The sequence below is a fragment of the Rhea pennata genome, chromosome 20 (genome assembly GCF_028389875.1).
Source record: "Rhea pennata isolate bPtePen1 chromosome 20, bPtePen1.pri, whole genome shotgun sequence".
In the NCBI taxonomy this organism is placed as follows: Eukaryota; Metazoa; Chordata; class Aves; order Rheiformes; family Rheidae; genus Rhea; species Rhea pennata.
The window spans coordinates 7,444,784-7,464,868 of record NC_084682.1 but is presented as its reverse complement, the minus strand read 5'-3'; the positions used below and the strand labels follow the sequence as shown (position 1 = coordinate 7,464,868).

General features: G+C 52.5%; 2 protein-coding genes across 2 annotated transcripts in view; both read right to left on the bottom strand.

Annotated features, from left to right (window-relative positions):
- SRRM3 (serine/arginine repetitive matrix 3) overlaps window positions 1-2,258 on the bottom strand; it is a 37,863-nt gene extending 35,605 nt beyond the window's left edge. The window contains exon 1 of the mRNA XM_062592673.1: window positions 2,247-2,258. The gene's annotated coding sequence lies outside the window, so the exon portion shown is untranslated. The remainder of the gene's footprint in view (window positions 1-2,246) is intronic.
- A 9,085-nt stretch (window positions 2,259-11,343) lies between these two features.
- On the bottom strand, window positions 11,344-19,939 carry MDH2 (malate dehydrogenase 2). Its single transcript, XM_062592655.1, has 9 exons — window positions 19,813-19,939; window positions 17,866-18,034; window positions 16,975-17,058; window positions 15,906-16,015; window positions 15,248-15,373; window positions 14,555-14,632; window positions 13,226-13,325; window positions 12,639-12,790; window positions 11,344-11,654 (listed from the first exon to the last, which is right to left on the bottom strand). The coding sequence occupies exons 1-9, from the start codon at window positions 19,885-19,887 to the stop codon at window positions 11,523-11,525; spliced, it is 1,026 nt and encodes a 341-aa protein (XP_062448639.1). The 5' UTR covers window positions 19,888-19,939; the 3' UTR covers window positions 11,344-11,522.
- Between the last annotated feature and the right edge of the window lie 146 nt (window positions 19,940-20,085).

The window sequence follows — 20,085 nt, the reverse complement described above, 5'->3', positions numbered from 1 at the left end:
GGCTTTCCAGGCCCGGAGATGCCCCAAGTCAGCCCCAGCTCCATCCCTCAGTTGCCCCACGGATCATCCGGACAGTCCCTGGCCCCGCCGTGTGCTGATGCACGGTGCCAAGGCTTGCGTTAAGGGCAGGGAGGGCAGCAGTGCCCTGCGCTGGGCTAACACCGCTGGGAAGGTTTCCATCCAGAAACGTTCTTCCCACCTGCTCTGAGGCCAAGCAGAGCCTTCCACCACCAAGCCCACTCCTATCCAGAGCCCAACAGCAGCTCCTGCCCAGAGAAATAGCGAGTGAAGACCGGGCTTCGCCCCTCTGGGTCAGCGCCTCCCAGGACCCACATGCCCTGCCGTGCACCCGCAGGCAGCGGAGCTGGCCCTTGCACACGGGAAGGCGATGGGGATGCACCGGCCAGCCAAGGATGTGCAGGGCTTGGTCAGAGCTAACATGGAAAGGGGCAGCTGGGGATCGATATTCCCTACAGGGAGGAGATCCAGGAATGGGAAAAACTCATATTATGCCTCAGTTCCTAGCAGGGAGTTACTGCATCCCTCCTCGCGCTGTCGCATGAACACAGGAGACAGTCGAAAGCAAGTTTAGAGGTGCCCAATGTCCCACCAAACATGTGGGACTCCCAGAAGGCAAAACAAATCATCCCAAAGCAGTCGTGCTGGGGTCAGGCAGCGCTTCGCTCAGAAGGGAAAGCACCATCCCCTCGGTGCCGGGGACAAAGCCAACCTCCCGCTCACGGTTCAGGGCAGGGATCCGGTGAGGAAGGGCAGGATGGGGCTGGGGGAGGCTGGCACTGAGCGACGTGGGAAGCACAGGCAGGCAGGGGGATGCCCACGGGACGCAAAGCCGAGCTGGGCACCCACTGCCCACGGCTGCCGGCAGCTCAGCGCCCTGGGGGAAAAGCAGCCTGTCCGTTGGCAAAAGCCCCTGCTCAGCACCTCCCAAACAGCCAGCGAGAGCTCAGTGCTCCCCTCCAAGCCAACAAAATTCTGCCTTCAAAAGCTCCCGCCTCTCCCTGCCATCTCCCTGCACTGTAGTAAATAAACGCTGCCTTGAGCCAACCCATTCTGCTCGCAGAGCTGCCACCGCCGAGGGAAACCGGGCCACCATGTGAAGGACCAGGTTCCCACGAGTGGGCGAGGCGCAGCCCTCCCAGGACGGCTTTCTGGAGCAGCAGGGCAGCCACCAAGGTCTGCCCTCGCCGGCAGGGGAGGCGAAGCTGCTCCCGGCCCTGGGGCAGAGATGGCATCCTGCCCGCCGGTGCCTGCAGCCCGCTCCGGAGCTCCCCCAGGAAGCATCGCGCGTGGCCGAGCTGCCATGAGGAGCAGGGAGGCACTTGGCACCGGTGCCGCCGCGAGGAGAGGAAAGACGGGGACACGGGGGGCTGGAAGTTCACACAGGGCTGCAGGTCTGGGCTTTTGAGGAGGACAGACAAACGCACGCGAGCCGCGTGAGAGCGGCAGCACACCAGCTTTGCTTTGAGCTAGGGATCCTCGGCGGAAAGGAAGGGCAGAGGCGAGCAGGAGCAAGGGGTGCTGCGGGTTCGTACAACGTACACGGTCTTACCAACACCCTCCGCTGTCTGCCGCTCGCTCCCCAGAGAGCGGCACACGCCGCTCTCCGGCTCCTCTCTTGTACCTCCTGCCCGCAAGGAGCCCGCAGCCCATGTGGGGCCAGGGACCGGCGCAAGGGGATTAGCCAGTGGGCGAGCAACTGAGACCCACTGCCAAAAGTCTTCTGCATTCACCACCATTAAATTCTAGGTCCGGAGAGCCTTAAACACTAGTCACCCCCTGCACAGCCCCAAAACAAATCCTCTGCATCAGCAAGAGCATAGACAAGCAAAGCAACCTGCAAGCCAGAGCCAGACCGAAATTCCCAAGGCAGATGCCTCTCTGCTCTGAGTGAGCAAAGACCCTGAGTGTCCAAAATCTGCCATCCCCCATCCCCATCCTTTGCCCGACCCCTCGCCACCGGCTCCCCAAGCCCGGCACGCTGCACGGAAGCACCCAGGGACCAATCTCCCGAACCTGAAAACAGCTGTGCAAGCTGCTCGGGAAGCGCCGAGGAAGGGCTGCGCGCCCCCTCCGGCCCCGCGGCCCCTCTCCGGCCCCGCGGCAGCGCTTCGGAGCCTCACCCGCCAGAGCCACGCGGTTTCCTTCCCGGGGGCGGTGGGGGGCTACAGCAGCGAGGGGCTCCCCGAGCAAGCTCTCCCCCGCAGAGGCGTCTCCCCGGCTCTCACCTGCACCCCACGCCGCTTCGGCGCGCGCAGCCTCCGGTTCGGCGTCTCGCTGCCGTTCAGCCCTTCCCATCCCAACCGCCTGCAGCGGGAGCCGGGCACCAGCCGGCGCTGGCAGGTCCCTCGCTGCCGCCTCGCAGCCCTCTTCTCCCAGCAGCGACGCCTCTGCCCGTCTCCGTCCCCCTCCGGTCGCCTCCCCCCGCCCTCCCCGGGCCTGGGGCACCCCTGGGCCTCGGGGCACCGCTCCCGGCGACGGGGACACCCCGGGGACGGGACACCCGGGGGCAAGGACACCCCGGGCCCGGGACACCCGCCGCGGCCCGACCGACCCCCCCGGGGCCCGGACACCCTCCGTGTCCCCCCCCACCCCCACCCCCGGCCCGGTGCGGCCCCTGAGCCAGGCCCGGGCCCGGCCGCGCCTCACCTGGCGCCGCAGCTCCTGCTGCCGCCTCGGCCTCGGCCTCGGCCCCGCCGCCGCGGCTCGGGGCGGCCCCGCTCCCGCCGCCGCCCGGCCCGGCTCGGCCCGGCTCGGCCCGGCGCGGCCCGGCCCCGGCTCGCGGCCCCTCCCGGCGCGGCCCCTGCTGAAGTGCTGGACAGCTCCGCGCCACCGAGCCGCCCCGGCCGCGCCAGCGCGCCGCCGCCGCGCCGCCAGCGCCGCCTGCCGGGCGGAGGGCGCCGCCGCCGCGCCCCTCCCGCGCCCCCACCCGCGCCCCGCGCCCCCCCCGCCCGCCAGCCCCCCCACTCCCCCTGCCCCTCATAGCAACCCCCAGCTATCCCACGTCCTCACCCCCCCAAAGAGACCCCCCAGACTCATCCTACACCCCTCTGCGCCCCATCCCGCATCAACACCCTACACCCCCCTAGAGCCCCCCCCCACATCCCTCTGCCCCCCATACGCCCCCCATTCCCAGCACTGCACATTGCCCCCCCACCCGGGCGCCCATCCTGCCGGACCCTCGGCCCCTCCTCTGCCGCCCCCCCAGCCCCTGGCACAGCTGGCCCCCCTCCTCGGCCGGGGCATCCCTGCTGGGACTCGGGGAAACTGAGGCACCACAGCACCAACACGCCCCCAGGGCAAAATTACGCATAAAAAAAAAAATGAAAGTACCAAAATAAGCCAATATATGCAAAGAGAAATCCCCAAGTGCCTGCAGAAATCAGGGAGGAAAGTGGATTTATGAGGCGGGGGCAGGTGAAGGCAGCCCCACTTTTTGCTGGGGCCCAGAGCTCCTCACCGAAGTGCCGGCGCCCGGCACGGCGGTGGGACCAATGCCAGCACGCTGAGACCCGGCAAACTCGTGCTGCTTGGGGCCGCCTGCTCCGGGGCCCTGCCTCGGCCGGCCGCATCCTACCGCGCACCCCCAGCCGTGGAGCCACCCCGCCTCGGGTCTGCTCACCTGCATCCCGCCTGGACCCTGCCCTCGGCCTCGCCGGGAGCGCATGCTAAAAACAAAATTAAAGAGGAGGAGGTTGGGGCTCCCGCCGGGGCTCAGCAGCCCCTCGAGGCGGCGGGGCTGGGGGGAGCCGAGCTGCCGGGGCTGCTCCCGGCGGGGCCGAGCGGCTCGGGGACGTGTCCCCGCCGGGCAGTTTCCGCCAGGGTGAAATGCCCGCTCGGGTTTGTTTTCTAAAGGCCGCTCTGCAAAACCAGCACCCCAGCGGCGGGTGTTTTATTATTCATTGGCCTCTTCTGGAGTTAAATTTGCTGGTGCTGCAAGGCCACGTTAAAATTTGCTGCCTGTCCCCACGGAGGGGCTGAAGGAGGATGCGAGTTGCACGGGGCAGGTGGCGGCTGCTGCAGATGTCCACGCACATGCACACGCATGCACACACATGTACATACATGCGTGCATGTGCACGCATGCGTGTGCAGCTCCCACGCTGCCTTCCAGCAGACTTTCCTTTGGGAGCTGAGGGGTGATTCGGGGCGTTTCAGCAAGTGCCTTGAGAAGAAGTCCGCTGAGTCCGCGGCCCCCTCCATGAGACACCTCACACGGGCCCTCGGGAGCATCCAAAATCCAGCGCGTGGAGAGTTGCCAGCGTCCCGTACGCAGGACCCCCGTGGGGGGCTCTAACACCGCAGCCGCCTGCACGAGCCTCCCCCTCGCCGAGGGAAACGGAAGGGGGGAAACTGGGTGGAAAGACAGATATCGGGGCAAAACGGCCCCGGTGAGCCCGCGGGGGGGCCGCGGCTGGGCAGTGCCGGGGCGGCTGCAACCAGTACCCGTAGCTGCTTGGTTATCCTCGGAGAGGGCGAGGGAGGCTGCGTCCCCGCGGCGGGCGCCCTGCGCGGGGCAGCCGCCCCCAACCCGATTCCCGCGGCGCCGGAGGGGGCAGCTCCGGGGGGACGAGCGGCCCCGGGGGCAGAAGCCCAAGGCGGCTCCTGGAGGCGGGAGCCGGGGAGCCGGCCGGAGTGTCGCTCCAGGCCACGTGGGGCTTCTCCACCAGCCGCAGCAGAACAATAGACTGGAACAATAGGCCGGAACAATAGGCTGCAACAATAGGCTCCCCCCCCGCCCCGGCTCCCGCAGCCCGGCCTGCGGCGGCCTCCCCCGCGGGACGGCGGCCCGCGCCGCCCGGCAGCCGAACCGGCTCGGTCCGCGCGGGCCGAACTCGCCTGCGAGAGGGGGTTGAAGCCGCCCGAAATCCGGGGCGCCGCCTCCGGCGCCGGCATCCCCCCGCCGGGCAGCCCGGCCCCGGACGCGGCCCCAGCCGGCGGCGCAGCCGGGGACGGACGCCGTCCCGGAAAGGATGCTGCCCGCGGCGTGCCCGGGGCCGCTGCCCCCCTCCCCGCGCCCGGCTGCAAAACGGGGGCGGCGGGAGCCAAATCCCGTCTCGGGGGCGGCCGCGGGGCCGGCGCAGCCGCCGGATGCCGGCAACAGCCCCGGGGGCGATGGGGAAAGGCGATGGCCAGCGAGTGAGGAAAAGGAGGAAAATAGCAAGAAAACGTGCCGGGCAGCGTGCGCGGGGGGGGGGGAGCCGGGCTGCGAGCGCGGCGGGAGGCGAAGGCGAAGGGGAAGGATCGCACCGAGAACAAAAGGTGGAGAGAGACAAAACAGCCGGGCAGAAGGAACATTAATTGCAACAAAACAGACAGAGCGAGAGAGCCGCAGCTGAGCGGGAGCGGAAGAAAATAATCACTTGAAAGACACAGAGGGCTCGGGAAGGAAAAATAATGCAATAAATAATTAAAGGAGATCAAACAAGGCAGGCGTCAGAACAGGCCTAATTGCAAAGATTCACACTGAGGTTCAAAATCTCCGCGAGCTTCCTCGTGACACGCAAGAAAGGGCGCTGGAAGCCGGCAGTGCCGCGGCACGCGCAGCGTGCGGTTAGCAAGGCAAAAGCAATATGCTGTTGATCAAAGCCCGGCTCTGACTTTGGTGGCACTCGGCAGCCTCGCGTTAGCCAGCGAGGGTCCTAACGAGACGGGAAAAGGCAGCGGAGGCGGCGGAGCGAAGGGAAGCGGCGCAGGGGCAGGGGCGCGGCAGGAGGGGGCTGCAGGAGCTGCAGCCCTCGGTGGATTTTCTTCCATGCTCATGTTTGGTCGCTCCTCGGAGCGGTGCAGAGCGGTCCGAGCGGGGACCTTTACTGGAGCCCTCGTACACGCTTTTTCCCGTGCTCGGCTCACACCGCCTTGCCCGCGGCTAAGGCTGACAGGTCCCAGGGCTGCCGAGGGCTCCCGTGTGCCCCGAGATCCTCAGCTGGCAGATGCCCGGGAAGGGCCAAGCCACAGCAAGGCTCGGCCCCCGTGCGCTAACCTCTCCTGGCAGGCAATAAAATCTCAGCCCCTGCAGGAGTCCCTGCATATTAATCACATTGCGTTATCCAGCCATCTGCTCCGGCAGCCAGGAAAAGAGCAGTCCCCTCGGTGTCCTTTATTAACAGGTTTCCCTGTAAATGCAAACAAACCCTCCCGCCTCGGCGCCGCGCTCCAAATCTGCTCCGAGGCACCCAGGAGGGAAGCGAGAGCTCCCAGGCATTTTAGTAAATCAAGATGAGCGAATGCAAAGGTGGTGATTTAACGGTGCCGGCGGCCAAGCAGGAGAGAGCGGGGAGGGAGGGAGGGAGGGGGAGCCAAGAGGCCTCTGCAAAGCAGAAACGGCAGCTGAGATGGTTCCCGGCCCTTTCCCCTTAGCGGGCTCCGTTTCCCGAGCAGCAGGAAGCCGACCCAGGGGCTGCACTGCCGCTGCCGCGCATCCCCCCGGCTGCGCCTGGCCCCCTCCGAGGGCCTGTGCCCCTTCCCTTCGGGGCTCCTTCCCCGCAGCCGCCACGGGCTGGAGATGCTCTGCCCAGAGCAGAGAGCTCAGCCCAAGCCCCGGGGCCACCGCGGGCCCACGAGAGGTGCTGCAACGGTGGACGGGCTTGGGCGCCAGGTCTGGCCGGGGGAAACCAAGAGGGAGCAGGTGCTGCGAGGCACCCGCCAGGCCCAGTGCATAAAGCACCAAGCACCCGAAAGGGGATCGGTGGCACAAAGCCGCTGGGGTTTGCGAGCAGCAGTAAATCGGGGGGAGCAGGGCTGAGCGCTGGCACTCCTGGCCACGGCGCCGCGCCGCCTCCGCGAGCTCCCTCCAGCCGCCGGAGAGGCCGGTCGCGTGCCGGCACGTGGGAAGGGAAGGGAAGCCAGCCAGCCATGGCGAGGCAGAGGCTGCACCCAAATGTCACCCCGTTATTGTTTCCCCTTCTCCTAAATATCACGGAAATGGCAGCGGTCGTCCCCGGCTGCCTGGGGACAGCCCTGCCCAAAGGCAAGCTGCTGCTGCCATCTCCCGGCTCCCGCAGCCCTGAGCCCGGCGGGAGGAAACGGGGCTCTGGCTCGATAGCAGCAGACCACAGACCTGCGCTGGGTTGTGCTGCAGGGTTAAGTCTCCTTGCAGACTGGGACACTGCACGAGCAGTTACTCCCAGAGAGCTGCCCCTCCCGCCGCACGTGCCCCCGCGGTCTAGGGCTCCGGCGGCGACCGCAGGCACAGGTCTGGCTGGCTCCACGTAGGGGCGGGCGCTGACAGCCCCCAAAGCACAGGGCGATTAGAGAGATGAACACAGTGCTCCAGGAAGGGAAGAGAGTTTTCCCAGAAGTAAGAACGGAGCAGGGACACCATGCTGCCAGGCTGCACTCAGCCCCTGCAGTCATTCAGTTCGAAGCCACCCTGGGACCACAGCTGATCACCGTGAAATAGCCTAGCCAGAAGGTTTGCCAGTTGCTTTTCTTCTCTTTTTATCTTCTCTCGTACTTCATCACATTGCCCCAGCTGCATGGAAGTGGCAGGTGGGATCAAGTGACCTGACATCTGGCCATCTGGAATATCTCTATTTATTACTCTTAATATGCATCTCCTCTGAATCTTAACATCTGCGCTGCAGAGCTGAGCCGAGCTGCCTGGAAAGGAGGAGGCATCTTCATTTACATAAAAGATGGTGCAGCGGAAAGCGTCAGATGGTTAAAGACCATCTAGACAAAAATCTGCTTAGTAAAAATGGGTACACGGCTCCCTAAATCTACATGGCTGGAGCGACTGAACCCCGCGACAAACTAGGGGTATGCTTCTCCTCCTGGCTCTGAGAAGCCCGGGAAGTTTCTCTCCTCCTTTCCCCCCCTCCCAAGGTGTGTGTGTGTGTGTGGGGGGGGCATAGTTTAAATGTTTTCCCTGAAAACAGCTCCCCCTTCCTCCGTTGTATACGTGGATAAAAGCTCCTTCTTCCTACAAAAAGCCTAAGTTCTTCCAGCAAAGCCAGGCGCACTGCACGTGGACGCTCCCGGTTTCCTCTGGGAGCCAGGCGCCGCGAGAGGCGGGAGAACAGGAGCCGACACGTGCCCTTCGGGAAGGGAGGCAGCGGGTAAGACGAACCCCATCTCCCCGGCCGTCGGCCTCCGCGCGGCAGCACGCCCTTTGCTGGGAGGATGCCTCGGCTCATGTCGGAGTCGGTCCGGTCTCCGGCAACGGGAGCGTTACACCAGATCCTGACATCCCGAAGATCGGGAGACGGAGCAGACCAGAGGGAAGCGGGGCGGAAGCAGGAGAGCGGAGCGGCTCGTGGCCTCCCCCCGGGCCCGGCCACGGCAGCCCCGTCACTCGCCTCCGCGGGCGGTGGGAAGCGGTGGCGGCCGGCGCCAGCGCCGTGGCTCAGCCAGGAGGCTACGCCGCAGTACGCAACGGGACGCAGGATGAAGGTCGTGTGTCTCGTTAGAGATGTAGCGCTAGGAAATGACTTCCAGGGCAAAGCGTCAGCTGATTAGGCACACTCGATTAATTCCCATTTCTGCTATCACTGAGGCGCGCTGCTGCCAGATTCCCTTCTTCCGCTAGGGAATCTCTCTCAAGGGAGCAACAGCTAAGTGCAAATTCCCCGTGCCAGACTCGCTTGCTCAGGGGCTGCTCGGGGACACGAACCTCATACTTCCCAGTGACGACGAGAGCAAGCGAGGGAAGAGACCGGAGTGCAGAGGGGAGAGAAGGGGTGGGATGATCCTGCACTTACCTAAAGCCTTCAGTCCTCATTGCGATCCTGGGCCAGCTGGACAGCGCGTCTGGCCAAGCAGAGGACATTCTACGTAAGTTAATTTCTCACCTTCAGCCACCATCCTCCTCCTGGCCTCTCTCTCTGCTGCAGAAAGCCTCAAGAAGAGTGTCTCATTTCAGCAAAAGGAGAGCTGACTTCCAGCCAGAGGGAACAGCTGCAACCCTGTTCCAAGCAAGAGGCATGGGATTTGGACACAAACAGAAAAAATTATCTTATCATAAAGGGGATTTGAAGGAGACCCTGAAGAATCTGCCAGTCAGCAGGTCCTGGGAAGTAATCTTCTTCCTTCCGCCTCAGCTCCACATACTCGTACTGTCCCCGAGTCCCTACTGTAATAAGCAAAGCAGCTTTCTGCTTGTTCCTGCAAATCCCCACATTCTGCTGGATTTGGACTGCTGACACAAGAAAAAGATGGAATGACCGAAGCTATGTTGTGAACCTCAAATACAAAAAACCCCCCCAAAACAACAAGAAAACCCATACAGAACAACCCCCCTCAGAAATCTGCTCTGTTTAAAATAGCAAGACTAGAACAAGTGGGTATTATTTCCCTCCTGGTTACAAGCTAAGGTTTTTCCAGTAGCCCAGGGTTTGTTTTAAGGCTGTGTCAGGAGCTCCCCTTACTTAGGCCAGCTGGGTACCGGGGGACACATGCTGAGGGAGCAGCCCTCACTGCAGACCACTGGCTCCAGCTGATGAACAATCATCCTGGTTTTAAATAACCCACGTTGCCTACTTCTGGATACAAAACTGTTGACAGGCCTGAAAGGATCTCTACACAATAAAGCAGGTTGCTGATAGGAGTCTGCCACATGCTTTCCACTTATCCTTGTTTTGAACACAGCTGTTCATACTGCATTTACTAGGTCTGGGTGGCCATTCCCTCTTCAGAAATCCTTCAGTTGCCATATACTCCTTCCCTCCCTCCCCCCCTCCAAACTGTGATCCATTTTCCCATGATTATTAATACCACCTAACAACTACTTTGGCCCAAGCCTACTGAGTAATGTGCTGACACTTCCATTTCATTACTATTTCTATAATGAAACAAAGCTTTGATGCATTGAACTGCTTGCTGGCTTCTCTTCCCTACACACTCTAGAGGGCAGAGAGCGCCAAGCATTTTATTCCGTGCCTATTAAACGGCATGACAATTGTGTTATCAGAAGAGTTCAGAACAATAAACTAGATCAACAAGCTGTATTTGAACTGTAAACACCTTCAAAAACTCATAAAAAGGATACTAATAAAAAAAGTAAGACACCACCAGTATCCATTACCTCTGGGTCTCTTCCTTAAGAGAAGCTTCTACACAAGGTGCTCTTGCTCAGACTAACGCTCCTCTTAATTCAACCAGAGATGCTGGGCTTTGGCACTTCCCTCATCTAATCAAAATACAGTCTGTATTGGAATTCAGCTTAGAATTCAACCTACGTGGATTAGAGCAATTCAAAGCAATAGGGTAAGCAGCCCACAGAGCATGGAAGAAGAGTGAATTAATAGCTTCCTTCATTAAAGCTTACCTTGAAAGAAGTCAGCAGCTGAGCTTGTCATCACCATTTTCTTGCAGACATTTATTTTTATATTCACAAGAGGATGATCGTAACCAAAGTCTATCTAGATGCTAAATCAAGGCTTTTGTTCATAGCTAGAAAGAAGTCACTCTTATCATTTTATTACTTCCTTACAGCAGGACTGACATTTCAACTGCTGTGCTCTTTTACTGATTCTTTCAAGTCAAATTACATAAGAGATTAAGGCAAAACAACCTAACAAACAGGGGCAATGCCACCCCCTGGAAAAAGAAAAAAAAAAAAAAAGAAAGAAAGAAAGAAAGAAAAAGAAACACACTTCTTGGATCATTTGACTGGAAGCTTTTCCTCTCACAAGGCTTTTCACCCTGCCTTGATCTTATTTGATTACATCTGGTTTCTTGGCTGCTGTGCTGAACAAGTAACTCAAGCAAACACAAAAAGCAGCACAGCTCCATGCTCAGAGGAACTGCAGAATAACTGAGCACCCAGGTCATGTGGATACTACCCATTTCAAAATTACAGGCTGGATGCACAACAGCAGTTACAATTGCAGTGCAGTTTTGGTGTTGCTTACTTTCACTCACGAGTTAAGTTTTTTGGATAGAAGTTGCTTAAAGAGGTAAGAAACGCTAACCTTTACTTAAAAGGTAGATTTTGCAACTTTCACAAACCAGTGAAAATAAGGAGGCCTGAAATCAGCACAAGGATTGACTTGACTGAATTTCTTACGCGAGAGAAGCCCCTCTTGCTCTATCATCTCTGTTCAGAGAGCAGGCATATATTTTAAGATCTCATGATTTGAGGAAAAAAAAGTTTTAAACACTAAACATAACTTCAGACTTTTAGTTCTGAAGTGTCCATTGCTTTCAGTCCATACTATTATATTCTCTTATGCAAAGGAATGCCCTAGGATAATTCTTATTTACAAGATCTAATAACCGGGTCACTCATTTCAAAAGCCTGGTATTTCATTACTATTGGAACCGATAACCTTTCAGACACCTGCAGCTTCCACCTCCAAAGACAAGCATATTAGGACAACTGTGGCTGATAACGCTGAAAAAATGAGGCTGTTTTATTGATGATTAGCATCTGCATTGGCGACAATCTTTTAACTAATACAGACAGACTTCAATCAAAGCATGAGCTTTGAATCAGAAGTCGTAAAGTGACATGATGCCTTAATAAATTAAGGAAGTTGCAATTCCTCTCTATCATCAGTTCTTCACTTGAAGTTCTTTGCAAATTCCTCTCCCTTCTTAATAGAAGCCTTCAGCTCAGACATGGCCTCAGCAATCATCTTCTCTTCAAAGGGGGAGATCTTGCCAATACCTAGGTTCTTCTCAATTCCATTTTTCTGAGGGAAAAAATGATTTAAGAATTAACCATTCACTTGATTACCTAGAGAACTTAACAGATCTGATCACTTATTATCCATCTAAAATGGAGACCCAGCCTAGGATCTCTACTGCCTGTACAGCATGCCCACTTTATGCTTCTCTGAAAGGCTCTGAAGCATCTTGCTACCTGTAGCAATTTTTACAGCCTTCGTAAGCTTCTCTTTCACTGTTCACTCTGGTATGAAACCTGCAACTAGCCACTTACTTTCAAGAGAAGACAGATACCATCCGCTCCCCTTTGTGCCTTATCCTGTCCTCAGTACCATAGTACTGCATGGGAATTCTCTCCTACTGCGTAAGCCTTTCATTTGACTGCTTCAGAGCTGCACTCCTAAGTTTTCCAGAACTCATGCCCACATCCAAAACCCTTCCCTCAACATCCCTCTGCTTCGTCAGTTAACACCTAAGACAACAAACGATACCATCCCAGCTGACTTGCCAGGGTTGCAGATTCTTTGGGTTTTGCCCCACCCACAGGGGAGGATGACAAAGGAACACTTCTTTCAGAGGCCAGTGGAGTTCCAGAAAGCAATCTATTAATCCATGCTATAATTTCCACACATCTCCATTTGTGAGGGATTTGCTTGTAGTAGGTCGAGTTGAGGTGACCACCTTGCTGTTTTTGATTATCTGAAAGCCCTTCATAAATAGGCACCAACTTGCTGTCAGTGTGACCTCTTAAGTTTGAAACTCTTGTTACTCAGTGAGCTGCAGTCTAAGAGTAGATAAAAGCAGCAGCATTCTAGTAAAACAGCAGGTTTGTGCCTATCTAAGCACAACACCAAAATATTCGAGAACTCTTCAATGTATGCCCAACTATCAATTTTAGTGAATCTTAGCAACTTCAACTTTGTCTAATGCTAAATAGAAGTGCAGAGTTAAAAAACACAAGACTAAATCAGTAACTGCTGTTTCTAAACCCCATCATTTAAAATACGTACTCCAAGTAGCAGAGGCGTAGAGAAGTAAGGGCTCTCTGTCTCTTCTGATCGAACAAAGGAACATTCAATAACCCCCTCCTTTCCATTCATTGCATCCACCAGAGAGAACACAAATCGAGCACCAGCATAGGCCATAGACAAGGTGGCAGATCCTGTAAAAGTTGAATCACTTTTAGAACAGATCATCTTTCAATCTATTTCTTTAGTATCAGAAGGCTTCTACACTGCTGTATTTACAGTGCTGCAGTGCCATTTACTTCAAACTCACAGCCACTTTGATAAATCACTGTGAAGCAATGTTTACTACCAGCAATTTTTCTTTTACCTCTTCAACCTTCCCCCACCTCAGGGGTATGCATACATACTGTATATAGAAGGACAAAGACAGCATTCGTCGTACCCGAAATCCTCCCCTTATCATTCCTCATGCCTGCCTCATGTTTGCAAAGACAATTAAAGCAGCTAGATTTGTAACCAGCAGTTCATAATTCTGCATCACAGCTGTACATGAGAATAAATTGAAGGGTAGTACCTCCATTTAGTTGGTCAACAAGAAATTATTTAAAAGCCATAGCCAAAAAACCAACCTGCTCCTGCTTTAGCTTTGACAACTTCAGTGCCAGCTTCCTGAATTCTTCCTGTAAGCTTTTCCAGCTGATCCTGAGGAAAGTCCACTTTTGGTGTGCACTAAAATGGAAGAAAATATTATTATCAGATACCAGGATCCTTCCAGATTCAGCATAACGCCACCCACATGGTGCTTTTTGTACAGCTACTGTTGTTACAAGCAGTTTTTTCCCAGAAAAACAGTTACCCCAGCTTACAGATTGTGTGACCAGCTATAGAAGTTCACCAAAGCTTCTGGTTACAGTATGAATTATAACAGTAACCTAATCATGCCTAGTATGCTCAAGAACAATCCACAGCTTGACAAAAAGCCGAGGCTTACCATGGTTACTTGCTACCTTGTACTTTGCACTAGACAGTTATCCTCCAAGCATGTAACAGGCCTTAGGAATTTCCAAAAGCCATCTACGAAATATTTGGGTCGCTGTGGCATTATGGAAGTCAAGAGCCTTATGAAGGATCCAGTCTGCAAGCAGTATTTAGAAAGTTACTGAACCTTCACATACAGCTATGCAAGTATGTTAAGAGCAGCTGTTGTTGTCCCCATTGGCTATGCTAATGCAAGCACCCTCTCAGGACTGAGCTGCACCAAAGCCCTTGCTCTTATTCCCTAAGAGCATGTCCTGGGAAGAATACTTTATTCCTGCCTAGAGCAAAGCTTTTCCCCTTTCTCAGGGGACTGCTCATTAGCATCCCTTTGTGTAGTACATGCTCTAGCCATCTCCTTACAAAGCTACAGCCTACTCTAGAACTTCCAAAGTCTTCTAGATTAGGCTGAAGGGAATGTATATCTGACTACCAGTCATTACTGAAGCAGGCCTCCCCATACAACCTGAGCTTTGCCTCTTCATTTCAATTCTGGGTGTGGAAGCAGTGTTTACAGTCCTCCAAGGCAAAGACAGTTGCACTTTCCCACTGAAGCAAGGCACTCATATCACTCAATCACCATCAAAAAAACCAAACACACCCCTACACACACATATGCAATGCCAGCATATTTTAGCACCCACACTACTCATCAATTCCCATCCCAGAACTCCTTAGGGGAGAAAAATGAGCTATTTAAACCACCCAGAAGAGTTCAGATTTAGCTCATAAGCATTCAAAAGCCTGCATCTCATCTCAGAGGAAAAACATACAAACAAAAGCAGGGATCGTCTCTGCTGTACCTTAGGAAGCTACCATGACCTTAGGAAGTGCCATGACCAAAGCACTTCACATCAACTGTTATGTATTGATGAGGAATACCATATAGTGTAATATCACACACTGTAGTTACTATGACCTACCTGAGAGATCAGAGGGATGATAGTCTTCCCCGCATGGCCACCAATAACTGGAACACTTACTCGAGCTGGATCTAAACCCTGGAGAAAACATGAAATTTCAGCTTCAGAAATATACAGATAAGAAAAAGCCACTATACTTCATTCTTTGCCCTAGGTATTTGGACACATCTATAATTCGATGCTACATAGGGCAAAAATTTCACAAGCAGTTACACTTCAGGGACAAAGCTAAATCTACAGTTTGACTCCATGTTACTCTGATGACTTTACACAATTATACTGCTATTAAGAGCAGTCAAGCTATTACACCTCCTAGTACTGCACAGAATATCTTAGAAGAGACAGCAAACACTTTGCTTGCAGTGACACACTACAGTTCAGCCTTCTCTGGTTGCACCAGCAGAGTTGAAAATGCCAACAGAATTAAGGCAAATATGTAGCTTGCTCACAGAGGACAGCTATGAAAAGGTCAAAATGTCTTGAACTTCATTTGCAAGATAGAAACCCTACCCCCAGGTTCATCTAAAGAAGGGAAAATGGGAAGTGTTGCCTTCACCTCTAGCTCTAAAGAAATTTGAGCTATTTCAGCTCTGTCTGGTGATTTAAAAAGGCATTTTGGATAGATCAAAAATAGACAGGCAGAAGAATAGATAGGCATCCCTCCTGCAGCATCCATTATTATGAACTACCTACCTTTAGCTCAGCCACAAAAGTGTTTGCTCTGACAATGTCCAGGGTTGTAACACCAAATATTCTGTTGGGATTATACACACTATGCTTTTTGAAGATTTCTGAAGTTATTGGGATGGTTGAATTTACCTATAAGCAAGAGTAAGTAAGCAATATATTAAAAAATGTGCAAAAATGCAGCCAATGCATTAACTGTACAAGCTAGTAAACAACCCAAAGCAAGCTTCGAGTCTAAAGTCTTCTGTAACCGGTTATTTCAATCTCTAAATTGAAGAACAATTTAGAGCCAGGTTGAAATAAGTCTTCCATTTTAAATAACCATCAAGACAGTAACTTGTTCCTTCACATTATAAAGACCCCCCCCATGAGCTAATGCTTCTATTCCAGCTAATAAACCAGTATGTATTATAAACAGTCACCTAGATGTTGATGATATTAAGCATTTTTGTACCCAGGTTTAATCTAACTTCAATACGGCCCAAGACAAACTGGTCATGAGAATCAGAGTTTTAGGGTTTTTTTCTGCAAATACTCTATAAATCTTGAAGATCATAATCAGTAAAATACTACTGAATGTCATGACAGGAACGCGCAGGTTACTCGAATACTGCCAGCCTGAGTTTTCTTCTCTATATATTCAAGGTCTCCAGAACATGCTTACCGGGTTAGAAATAATGCAGATCATGGCCTCTGGACAGTGCTTTGCACAGGCAGACGTCAAATTAGCAACAATGCTAGCATTGGTGTTGAACAGGTCATCACGAGTCATACCTAAAACATATTCAGTTCAATATTTTAGTAAGCTATCCATAGTCCATTCTCAAGCAACTCAACCAAAAAGCATACTCTACTATAGACAGGGATACAACAACTTTGCCTTCTGGTTTGCTATATCCAGAAAACTCTCCAGCTGCAGTAATGAGGTAGCTCTTCTAGCTAAGAAAAGATTTCTGCCCTTTCAGAAGCAACTACCTCAAATGTTAATCGTCAGAACCTATTTCATCTAGGCAAATTAAGTACAGCATCACCATACTGACACATATCAGTATCAGTGACATTCTCAGCAGCATAAATGCTCCTAGGTTGACTCCCCCACCTACTCTGAAGTCACCTCTACCACTACAGTCTGAACACTAATTGTCTTGTGCAAAGTATTATTAGCTATGTAAGTGCAATCTCTTATTTCCGTTGCAGCAACCACTTATCCATGAAAAACTGGGGATTAGGAACAGCTGGGAATGAAATCTAAGCCTTCTTTACGTTCCCAACGGACAATGAAAAACAGTAGAAATGGAACAGATCAGAGATGGTAGGAAGGCTTAAAAGCATTCAAAGATCCTCAGAATGGGTATCATACAACTAATGTGAAACAAATGGCTTATTTTTGTTCTGTTGAAAAATGAAACAAAAGATTAATTTTTGAACATAGTATTGTTTTATGCAAGAAATACCAGGGAAGTTCAAGATTACTCACAGCTTCTCTGAAATATCTTTGCATCTCGCTCTTACAGAGAAACTCCAGAAATCAAATTGATCTCCATTTTACAAGTGATCATTTAAGACAGAAGTTAACTGTGATCCCTGATACCACAGAAGGTCTAAGTCACTAGCAAACCACTCATATCCAAGTCAACATCAAGAACGTGTCTGTCCATAAAGCACCAGACAGAGCCCTATTTAAACAGTGCTGCTTCATTGAAGCCCTGGAGCTTTTAACGAGGAGAACATACCTGGTTTTCTAGGGACTCCTGCAGGAATCACTACAACATCACAACCCTTCAAACATTCTGGCAACTGCTCAGGTCCCAGGAAGCCTGGAATGGAAGACATTTAGGTATTATGATTTTACCAGTTATTAAATAAATCTAACAGCTGAAAATTAAAATTACACTTATGGCATCCAATTCCTTTTTTATTTTAGGCTTCAATTGAGACTTACACTCAAAAGCAAAGCAATAAGATCAGAAATGGACCCTAACTTATATTTTGTTGTTATTTGTTTCAAAATTTGCAGAATCCGAGTGTTGGAAACCTCACATTTATCTTTTTTGAAAATACTTGATATCTCCTGTCATATATACTTGCTTTCTTAGAGACCTTTGTTTGACACTATTTAACACTTATAAAATTTAAAATTATAAAATTATATATATTTACATATATATATATATATAAAAGACAGGCAGACACATTCAAATAAAATTTCTCCTTTAAGAAATCTTCAAATCAAATGAAGATCAGAGGATTAAGTTTTCTTCGATTTCATCAGAACTTGTTAACCAACCCAGAGAAGTGTGTACAATTCATGTTGGCAAGTTCTCCCCTCCCACGCACACACCTCCAAGAGTGCCAAGTCTATTTGTAGTCATAGTCAAAATTTTAAATTTAGGTTATGAATTTCTCTTCAATGGTGCAACTACATCTCCATACTTGTTGATCAAATCAACTAAGCCTTAGTTAGTCATGCACTGCTTAAGAAAAAGCTACTTAAATTGACACTATGTTTCAGGATCATGTAAGCATTCCCCTTCACAGGAAACACAGCAAGGGGCATCTAAGGGTCATATCTGAAAACAGAATCACTTCACTGAACACAAATCATGTACAGCAGCTTGCAATACCTTTAACATGTGCTCTTGTCTCAATATGGCTGAGGTCAGCTGCAACACCTGGAGTGTGAGCAATATCATAGAGGCTGAGCCTGCTCACCAGCGGGCTGTTCTTCAGGAGAAGAGAAAGAGGCTGGCCAATCCCTCCAGAGGCCCCAAGCACTGCTACCTTAGCATTGTTCTGAGGGAAAAATAAGACAAACATACTGAAGACATGTTTTCGTAGTTACTACTCAAGTGACCTTGGGGATTTCAACATGCTTTCTTTACTTTTAGTTCTATTACTCAATTTCTTTATCAAGCAGTACGCAAACTAGATTGCCACTTAAGTAGTATGAAACTATCCTCCCCATGACTGCATCCGAAAGATCTTTGGAATTTATTGGTAAGATATGTTAGAGAGAAATGGTGCAAGGGGGTTGTGTTTTGTTTTTTTTTTTTTTTTTTTTAATAAATCATCTGAGCCTCAAAAGGGAAGCAAAGCAAGACAAAGCACTCAAAAGGATCACCTTCCTTCAAGTAGGAATTGCTGCTTGAGGCTAATACCTGCCACCCTGTGGAACGAGGTCTGATTTAGGGCAACATGTATTTTGCACTTTTTCCAGTTTTAGTTGCAGTATCAAAAAGTATGCCTTCCCATTTGGACAACTGTCCCTTTTGGATAACTTATGGGCTAGAAAAAAATAAACATTGCGCACACATGAAGAAAATGTACGCACCTGAAAGATTCAAAATAGCACTCACAGCTACCTCAAGATTGAGGCCTTGAGAACATTAAGTGACTATAATTTCGAGCTTTGATCAAGTGTGGCTGAGAGGCACGTAAAAACTAACTCTGTAGTGTTCCACTGGTGAGACAATTTTACTCTAACGTACTCTCTAGAAGAAAGTTATATTTCTTGAAAACTTTTACACATGGAGAGAAAGCCTTGCCAGATGAAAGTTACAGTAAAAGACTAGAATAGCCTTAAAACGCAATGCTGTGCCAAAGCAATGAAGAATCAGAGGCTACTGGGATGTGGTAATACAATTACCACTGATAAGGACCTTTTTAATCACCTTGTCTTACTAGATAAAGTCATATTTGTTCCAAGTCCCTGCATGAACAGCTTAACTATCCTGCTATGAAAGGAAATAAAATAAATTACCCAGAGCTAGATCAGCTTAACCTTAGTTCAGCTCTTTTGCTGCTGCAATAAGTGTAATTTAGCAGAAATACTCTCCAAGGGAGAGTAAAGTCTACTGCTGGTCATTGCTGTGCCCCACCAGGAATAGCTAGTGGGTTTAATAACCAATCCACAGTATTTATGACTGAGCTGACGCTAGGAGCTCAAAATCTCATTACTAATAAATATAACCCCAATCAATGTAACTACCTGAACCTTCCTTGCAAAGCTTATCTTTACAGCTATGACAACTCTGTCAACTGCCATTGGCAAAGTATTTACTTTAGATGATAAAGAGGCCTAGAGTAGCATACTTTTTCCTGTATTATAAGTACTCACATACAACGGATTTCAGCACACTTAGGATTACCGTTAAACCCGAAACCCTCCAGCCCTAATTCTCAATGCCGTTTGAAAGCGCTGCCTCTTCTCAGGAGAGGCGTGAAGCGGGACATAACTCAGGTATCCCTCCCCGAGCAGCCACCCCTTCCCCGAGGGCTAACGCGTGGGGTTACGCCCGCCCTGGAGGAGGGCGCGGGCTCGGCAGCGCCGAGCCGCCGCTCGGAGGTGCCCGACGGCCCGGCTCGGCATGAGGCAGAGACGCGAGGTCACCCCGGCGCCCTCGGCCGGGGCGACCCAACAGCTCTGCCCCGCACCGCGCCACCCGGAGCGGCGGGGCCCAGCGGCCGCGGCGCCCACGGTCACGCCACGGCGAGGGCCTCCGGCCGCCGCCCCGACCCTGCACGGCGGGGAGCCAGCCCCGAGCGGAGGGGCGGCCGGGCCCGCCGCCTACCTGGGCGGTGGTGGCGAGGCCCCGGCCGAGGGCGGCGGCCGCGGCTGCAGCGGGACGAGAGAGGCGGGAGAACATGGCGCGGCGGCTCCGATGACTCCAACGACCTCGGCGGAACAGCGCCTGCGCGAGCCCTTCCTCCCACCTCTCGCGAGACCTGAGCGCGCGCTCCGCCCGCCCCCCCGCCCTATTCGCGCACGTGTTCTCGCGAGACGAGCGGCAACCTAGCAACCGGGCGGCGCGCCGGCGCCCCGCGTTGCCATGGCGACGGGCGGC

Excerpts from the sequence above, each read along its gene's own strand:
- MDH2 (XM_062592655.1), bottom strand. The coding sequence starts at position 19,887 with ATGTTCTCCCGCCTCTCTCGTCCCGCTGCAGCCGCGGCCGCCGCCCTC. Across the intron at positions 15,374-15,905 it reads TCTGCATTATTTCTAACCCG|GTAAATTCAACCATCCCAAT; the intron begins GTAAGCATGTTC and ends TCTTGCTTATAG. Across the intron at positions 13,326-14,554 it reads TCATCCCTCTGATCTCTCAG|TGCACACCAAAAGTGGACTT; the intron begins GTAGGTCATAGT and ends CTTCCATTTTAG.